Raw genomic sequence first — 9,260 nt, forward strand, 5'->3', positions numbered from 1 at the left:
TAAAACAGCGCCGTCTCCACCGTCGATTCCCCTGACGCCATGTTGGGTCCCCTGCCCCGTCGGGGCCTTGGCATGAGCCCCCAGTAACGGGCTCCGCGCTCCGGCTGCCAGCTCTGCTCTCAAACGGCTTTTTTTCCTATCCTTTTTTTAAAAGTCTAAATCAGGTGCAAACTGAGCAACAGCTCACTTCTAAATTTACAGCAGTGTTATTCCTGTACTGTGGAAATGAACAGTTCCTCAATTATGCTGCCACTTTGAAATTTGACAGTTAGAACAGATGAAAAGTATAAAATTGTACATTATTAATTAACATTACATAAATAGTACATTTTTAATTTAGTACATTATTAGTGCTTTATTAATTTAGCACATTATTAATACATTAAAAAATTTAATAGACTACATTATTAGGCCACGTTATTATATTATGATTTGGTATGTTATACTATTGTTAATTTAAGACATTAGTATGTTATAATTTAGAACATCATTAATTTATTACATTATTAATCTATAATTTCAGTAAAGAGGCCCTAGTGCTGATTCAGACTTAAGATCCTTTTGACCCAAAAAGTGTTCTATTGATTGATGACACAAAAGTAATTCTGAGAGAGCACAGGCACATTCTGGACAGACTACACACACAGGCTCGCTCTGGACAGGCTACGCACACAGGCTCGTTCTGGACAGGCTACGCACACAGGCTTGTTCTGGACAGGCTACGCACACAGGCTCGTTCTGGACAGGCTACGCACACAGGCTCGTTCTGGACAGGCTACGCACACAGGCTCGGTCTGGATAGGCTGTGCACACAGGCTCGTTCTGGACAGACTACGCACACAGGCTCGGTCTGGACAGGCTACACACACAGGCTCGTTCTGGACAGGCTACGCACACAGGCTAGGTCTGGACAGGCTGCGCACACAGGCTTGTTCTGGACAGGCTACGCACACAGGCTCGGTCTGGATAGGCTACACACACAGGCTTGGTCGGGATAGGCTACATGCTGACAGCACAGGCTCGTTCTGGACAGGTTATATACTGTGAGCACAGGCTCACCTGGACGGGCTGCACACACAGGCTCGTTCTGGACACGTTACGCACTGTCCTGTTTCTGTCTTGTTGTCAAGCCTCTTTTACAAGTTTAGTGAGGCTCTGAAGTAGCAAAGATCTGAAGGGAGAATTCAGTGTGTGTGTGTGCGCATGTGTGTGCGTGTGTGCATGAGTGTGTGTGTGAGTGGTAGACTGCACAGAGACACTCTTGTTCTGCACATCTTTCAAGTCTGCATTAAAGCAGTGTCTAAAAGCAGTCTGGAGAAGAGAGAACAGTTTATTTTCACACACACACACACACACACACACACACACACAAAGTAATATAACCGCTTGGGTACATTCACCTTGAGCTCAAAGCCACTCAGGTGCTTTTGAACAGACAGAATACTGTCAGCCAAATACCGGCATTGCACAGTACACGTCAAACGTCTGAGGGATGTTCTCTATTACGTTTAAAGGTGAGCGAGTGATTGGTCCCTGGGTGCTCCACATATAGCAGGATTCATTACTTCAAATGTATCAGGAGCTGGAAGCTCCGGGCCCACAGGCTGCGGGTTTGTTCTGATCACGCAGCATTTTCATACGTTTGACAAAGTCTGGATCAGGAGAGCCACGTTCTTAACACAGCCAGGTACCTAACACAGCCAATTACCTAACATAGCCATGTTCCTAACACAACAAGGTCCCTAACACATCCACATACATAACACAGCCAGGTACCTAACACAGCCACGCTCCTAACACAGTCAGGTACCTAACACAGTCACATTCCTAACACAGCCAGGTACCTAAGACAGCCACGTTCCTAAGACAGACACATTTCAAACACAGTCACATTCCTAACACAGCCAGGTACCTAACACAGTCACGGTCCTAACACAGCCATGTACCTAACACAGCCATGTTCCTAACACAGCCAGGTCCCTAACACAGTCACATTCCTAACACAGCCAGGTACCTAAGACAGCCACGTTCCTAAGACAGACACATTTCAAACACAGTCACATTTCTAACACAGCCAGGTACCTAACACAGTCACATTCCTAACACAGCCAGGTACCTAACACAGTCACGGTCCTAACACAGCCATGTACCTAACACAGCCATGTTCCTAACACAGCCAGGTCCCTAACACAGTCACATTCCTAACACAGCCAGGTACCTAAGACAGCCACGTTCCTAAGACAGACACATTTCAAACACAGTCACATTTCTAACACAGCCAGGTACCTAACACAGCCATGTTCATAACACAGCCAGTTACCTAACACAGCCACACTCCTAACACAGCCAGGTACCTAACACAGCCAGGTCCCTAACACAGTCACATTCCTAACACAGCCAGGTACCTAAGACAGCCACGTTCATAACACAGCCACATTTCTAACACAGTCACATTCCTAACACAGCCATGTTCCTAACACAGCCAGGTACCTAACACAGCCACGTTCCTAACACAGCCAGGTACCTAACACAGCCACGTTCCTAACACAGCCACGTTCCTAACACAGCCAGGTACCTAACACAGCCACGTTCCTAACACGGCCACGTTCCTAACACAGCCACGCTCCTCACACAGCCAGGTACCTAACACAGCCATGTTCCTAACACAGCCATGTTCCTAACACAGCCAGGTACCTAACGTAGCCACTGATACACTAATGAATGTTATCTGAAGACCTTTTTAACTATTCCCCATTACTTATGAGCTGTTAATGCTTTTTCAACCTGAACACTGCTCTTAAAATTTCAGGAGATAAAACATTCTCCCAGCTCTCTTAATTGTGATGCTCATTTTGAGGGTTTTTCCATAGAAAAGAGAAGAGAAGAAATTAGCTACAGACACAGTCCTGATCAGATGAGTGAGTGTGTGTGTGTGTGTGTGTGTGTGTGTGTGTGTGTGTGTGTGTGTGTGTGTGTGTGTGTGTGTGTGTGTGTGTGTGTGTGTGTGTGTGTGTGTCTCACTCGTCGTAGGTGTGGCAGGCGTGACCACAGCGATGAGCAGACCAGAACAGGCTGGGGCACGACTGACGCCTCTCATCGCGACGGGGACCGCGCTACCTGCATCACAGTCAAGTCTCCGCACGGTGACGCGCGACAAAGGAGGAGGCTCCGCCTTTAGCCTCACCTTTAGCTGCGCACCTCACACAGCCCAGGTGACAGGTAACGGAGCAAAAAACAACAAAGATCCGACATAAACCCAAGCGAGACACAAGCCCCCTTTAACCCAGAGAACAGCCGCGTAACTGCGGTTGTCCTCATAAATAACACTATCACTGCATAATGTTCCAAAGGTGCACTTGAACCACATGGCGGCAGCTATTACGCTTAAAGCAGTCAACGTACTTTTTTTTCTCCAGAAAACAAAAGAGTAGCAGGCGCGTTAAATCCATTCAAACAACCGCCCTAATATCACACGGCGAAGACCACCGCGGTGAATCAAACGAAACACACCCTTTACAAAGACGCCAAAAAGGAATTCACTCGCTACGTCCAAAAAAGCGCCGGTGCCAGCTCCAGTGTGTCGGAGAGGCGGGCGGCAAAGGACCGACCACAGGATCGGTAACCACATCAGAGGAGACCCGCCTGGGTGAGCTCTTGGGTGGTCCCCACACGGCATGCCCCGTGAAAATAAAACACGCACACAAAAAAATCTTATAATCCTAGATAATTACAATGTCCCAAATCAAGACACCGGGGAACGTAGCATTCTTCAGCCGCGTTTGCGGTGAAGGGGATTTTCACTTTTAACATGGTTTAGGTGGGCTTTGTGGGTTACTTTGTGTAAGGCTGATAAGAGAATCGTCCCGTCATGTCCTGAACACGGTACATCCACCAGCTGACTGGGCGACACTACTAACGTAGTGCCTGCTACAGAACAGCCCACTGAACGGGTTATCACACATATATCAAACAACGTTGTTTGGTGCAATTAAATGTAATTGAATTTAGACTAATATCCGGGTGGACTGTTAACAACAGATGAAAGAGACGTAACCTACATCAAAAAGCAAGCTCCGGCGCGCCAAAACACCCCTGAACATTTTGACAACAGACACACACACACACACGCACGCACGCGCACACACACACACACACACACACACACACACACACACATATATATATATAAAACTTGGCTAAACCAAAGTACCAACCCTAACAATAACAGTAAAATACAGTAAATTGTAAATATAGCACATGTTTAATATATATAGATCAATTTTAAATACAACCATTTTCAATACAGAGTCCACATTTTGATCGCGGCCAAGGTTCAGGTTCCTAATATAACACCCATATCACTAGCTCACATTTCGGTAACTTAACCTAGTCAGTGCCGAGCTAGAATGAACTTCACACTAAAAAACTTGTGCCAAGCGTGAAACAAAAAGAGTGAACCTAGAATATTACTAACTCCATCGCCCGGGGTCCTGCACTGCGCATACAGCACATACGTGATTATACATGGATCGCGGAGCGCACTTGTTTTCTAGTTGCTAGTTGTTGTTGTTTGTTTGTTTGTTCGATTTATTTTGTTTAGTTTTTATTTAAGATACAACGTCGGACACCAAGTTCAACCAAACCCGTTCTTGAACTTGATCTTGGACTTGATACAGCGAGACAGTCAAAAAGTTTCGTACGACAAAGCGATGCTCATAACACCGAAACCGTAATTACAACTTATAAAAATTCCAACAATAACAAAAAAATAAACTAGACGGTACATAGTCCTAAAGTGAAAAAAAAGTAACGTATGAAAGCTAATTCTGAAGAGCAGAGGTATCTGCCACCACAGCGCCACCCGTGACACCGCAAGACACCCTGCACGCGTCTTCTCCAAAACCAAACGATTCCAGTACAGCCAGTTCCTTTGCGCACTGGCCAAACTACCCAGACTGGAGCAGTCTGGAGGCTGCGAGGATGCCCCTGACAGCTGGGACGCACGTGCTGTCTCCCTGCCAGCGGATTCCCCCCATACCCCCCACCCCCGCCCCCACCGCGATGGCTGATCGATGGGGAACTGAACAAAGAGGATCGATTTCCGATCAGCGCAAGCACCGCTGTAATCGATGGGCAACGGGAGAGCTTCAACACGGCCGCGCGAACTGGTGGAGAGGTTCCACAGAGCTGCGCGCCAGACAGGCTACCTGCTCTCCCCGGGCCGGGGGTAAAAGAAAACCAAAACAAGAAAACCAAAACAACCGCCCAGTAAGTAAAAGTCAAAGAAGTTTACCTGGAGTTGCTGTAAATCAAAGCGCTTCCAATATTGAAACATCGATCCCGCATTGGCCGCCATCTTGAGACATATTGAGTCGGGAATGAAAGGCTGATAGAGAGAGAGAGAGAGAGAGAGAGAGAGAGAGAGAGAGAGAGAGAGAGAGAGAGAGAGAGAGAGAGAGAGAGAGCGCGAAAGAGAGAGAGAGAGAGCGAGAGAGAGAGCGAGGGGGCTGGAGTTCAGTCCGACGAGGAGGGGGAGCGCGCGCAAAACACGGAGCGGAGCGATCGAACGGCGCCAGCCCTTATTAGCGCGCGCCGTGGAACGGAGTTATCGACCGCTAAACCTGCGATATCGACCAAGGACCACCGAGCAGGATGATCGAGACGGGGGTGGCATGCTAATAAAGCGAGAAAACACGGGATGGAGCTTGCAGTAGTTGGAGGTCCCCCCCCAAAACACACACACGCACAAAGAAAGGTTTGGCGGAGATGTGGGTCTTTCACAAAAAGAGTTCGTGTCATCGTATTGTTTTTTGTTTACGTCTTTAAAATCGACATCCCGACTCACACCTGCGCGCGGATTTGAAGGTTACAGAAGTTGCAAAGCACACAGCTCGAAGGGTTCAAAGACTCGTGTTTGTTCTAGTTAGCTATATATATATATATATATATATATATATATATATATATATATATATATATATATATATATATATATATATATATATATATATATATATATATATATGGCTAACTAGAACAAACACACGAGTATATATATCTCAGTTTTCAGTTGGCGCCAAATAGACTATTGTAATAGGAAGCTGAAAAAACAGGTTACATCTTGTTGACGGGGACCTACTTGCAGCCCACAAATAATATTTTCAAACTACATTATAACGTATACAAAATATATACAAAATGGATCTGTACATTCTGTGGATTGTGTACATATATACCCAACCATATACATTGTACATTGTGTATATAATCATAATATACATATATTGTACATACATTGTTAATATATTTTTGTACATACATAGAATATATATATTTATCTGTATATATTTTTTTTTCTCTATGCACCCCTGGTTCTCTTCCTCAGTTTGGACAGAGCACTCTCCACCATTTCACTGCGTGTTATACTGTGTATGACTATGTATGTGACGAATAAACCGAACTTGAACTTGAACGTGCAGCTGTACAATATAATACAAATCTTAAAAGGGACATTTTAAAAGGAGTATTTTGCAACATATTGGGTGCATCTTCTTGGGAAGAGTAAAAAGCAGTAAAACAACGTCAAAGTCGCAACTAATTCTTACTCGGATTTATTTATTTATTTATTGTATTTTGTTAAACGTTCGATACTGAAACTATAAACTATAAGGAATCGGTGATATACTTGAACTTGAGCTTAGGAAGGCGCGCCCCCTGTTGGTTAAAAACGCATGATGTGTTTCCGCGTGATGTGGGGTTTGTATTTATATTTAATATATTTATATTTTTGTTTGTGATTCTCATTTATGACCTGTGCGTTCATCGCTTTTAATTGCTGCCTAAATAAATGATTTGAAGATGAATCAGAAATATAGTGAACCTTTATTCATGCTGTAGAGGCAGGAATATTTTTCCTGCGTTTTTTTGCATTTTGCATATCGCCATGTTAGCTTTATCTATTATTGTAAAGAAATAATGTTAAAAAATTATGGATGCCTGGTGTAAACCTGACCTGTGGTATGGAAACCTGTGTACGGATGCCCATTACTCTTCGGCTGGCCCGAGCTACCTGCCCACACCGAAACTCTAAACTCACGTCTGCATTTCCTTGCTTCTGTTCAGCGCGGGCCAGACCAGGTTTCGGGAGCTGAGGGAGGCTCAGAGCTCCTCCCCTCTGCATCCCTCTCCTTCCTTGCCCGTAGAAGTCATCAGGGGAGCTGGGAGAGAAGCGGGTCCCATTGGTACTTGGTTTTGAAGCCCTCAGGAGCGGCAGAGCTCCCCTGGTACAGCTCTCACCCCCCCCCCCCCCCCCCCCGCCCCCACTCTTGGGAGCCCACAACCTCCTCCTCATCCTCCTCCCCGTGATAAGCTGTGAAGGACCCCCATGCGTCACCCCCATCCTCCAGCTTGCTTTTTTAATCAAATAAGGCTCCTCTCGAGGCCAGTCCTCGTTTAAAACAGCGGCATGCAGGACTGGATTTTAATTATGGATAGAATGGAGAGACAAGCATAGTGTATCGTCACCCAGATCGTCATGTGTGCCTTATTCCGCATAAGATCTTAGCAATTATTTACTCTCTTTCTAACTGATCCCATCTTCAGTGCATAAATAATTAGAAGATGCATCCATTTGTGTTTTGTTTTTGAATACCGAGAACAGCCAGGCTTTTGATTGCACTGCGCCCTCTAGTGGCAGTGCAAGCCAAGCAGCTGGTCACCCACAGAGAGGATTGTTGTGTTTACGATCGATTCTCCCTGAAGAAAAAAAAGGCAGGTACACCAAGTTAATAAAAGCCATGAACCTTGAAATGTTGTGAAGTGATCGGTGTGCAGGCAACCCCCTTTTTGTTAGCATCACCTGTGTGTACAGTTAGAGTCGATTAGGCTGTGCTACACGTAGTTATCACAAAGGCAGTATGTGCTGCGTGCTTTGGGCCTGTAGTGATGTATCTGTAGGTAAGTATCTGTGTTACAGTAATAAAGCATCTGTAGTACATCATCTGTGGTAAAGGTCTATAGTAAATTACCTGTGTTGAAGCATCCAAATGCTTTAGACAAGGATTTAGGGTGTGGGTAGGTTTTGGACCAGGGGTGTCCTAGTCCAGTCCTGGGGGGCTGGAGTGATTGCTCTGCTCCGACACACCTATTAAACCTGGCAATTGATTGATGAGTTGAATCAGGTGCATTTAACTATTATTAGCTAATGTAGCTAATGTACTGTGTCAAAACCTGCTGCCAGAGAGCCAGAGGCCAGTGTGGTTTGGTGATTGAACACATACATGCAGCTGATTCAACTCATCAGTCAATTGCAGGCTTTAGTAGTTTTGTCTGAGCAGAGCAATCCCTAAACTTTTAGACTCTGCACAGGAATCCTTTAGGCTCAGGTTGAATTTAGTATTTGTGGGAAGGAAGTAGACTCTGTGGGTAGTTGTAACGAAGGCTGAAGGCACCCACCCTACCTGGGGCTCAAACCCAGTATCCACAGGAGGTAAACATGAGGTCTGACTACCACAACACAGCACCCATTTAACTTCCCCAAAGTGACTGGCACCATCACACCATCCTCCCCTTTGGAGAGTGACAGTCTCCATGACAATGCCTCACTTCTGGGGCGGGCCCCTTTGTGCATGACACTTCCCACATGCCCCTCCTCACACAACTGTCCATTCCTTCAGGGCCACACCCATGCCCCTCGTCAGGGGTCTTCCCACCAGGCTACACCATCTCCTCATAGCAGGGGGGGTCTATCAACCTAGCAAGCATTCCCAATGGCTTTGCCACTTCTGACACCATGTGCAACAATGTCCAAAGGCAGCCATCCTACCTGGGATTCAAACTCCAGTCCAACAGGAGATAAACATAAGCTCTAACTACCAGACCAAAGAGCCATCTGTTTAGCCTTCCTAAGGCACGACTTGCATCACAGTTGGATTTAGAAACTGTGCGGGTAGGATTTAGACTGCACGGGGGATTTTATGGTTCTGTTCTGGGCTGCACTGTACTCACTGTAGTCAGTAATAAACAGAGGCACATTTCATGAAAAAAGCCCCCAAAACATACACTGAGTTCTTGTATGTTAAAGGAAATCAGGTTATGGTAAAATAGTAATAGCCAAAGCAATGTTTTACAGCCCTGACCAAACCACACTGGATTATTTCAGGACTCGGTTCTGCCTTTCAGACCACCCAGATTTGCCACGGTCAGGAGACTTGCTCTGTGGTGTTGTGAAAATGGCAAACAGATGATGTAAGGGGGTGTTC

The 9,260-nt window shown here is 45.7% G+C and overlaps 1 protein-coding gene across 10 annotated transcripts in view; it reads right to left on the bottom strand.

Annotated features, from left to right (window-relative positions):
• Positions 1-5,865, bottom strand: part of cux1a (cut-like homeobox 1a) — a 116,068-nt gene extending 110,203 nt beyond the window's left edge. For 6 of the 10 annotated variants that reach the window (XM_081701798.1, XM_081701796.1, XM_035535803.2 and 3 more), the window contains exon 1: positions 5,294-5,864. In XM_081701798.1, the coding sequence (XP_081557924.1) occupies positions 5,294-5,356 (63 nt within the window). In that variant the 5' untranslated portion in view covers positions 5,357-5,864. Of the gene's footprint in view, positions 1-5,293 lie in introns of all 10 variants that reach the window. The other 4 variants (XM_081701797.1, XM_035535804.2, XM_035535808.2 and 1 more) reach the window with 2 other exon arrangements.
• Positions 5,866-9,260: the final 3,395 nt, after the last annotated feature.

The sequence above is a fragment of the Electrophorus electricus genome, chromosome 19 (assembly GCF_041902795.1).
Source record: "Electrophorus electricus isolate QZ-2024a chromosome 19, ASM4190279v1, whole genome shotgun sequence".
NCBI lineage: Eukaryota > Metazoa > Chordata > Actinopteri > Gymnotiformes > Gymnotidae > Electrophorus > Electrophorus electricus.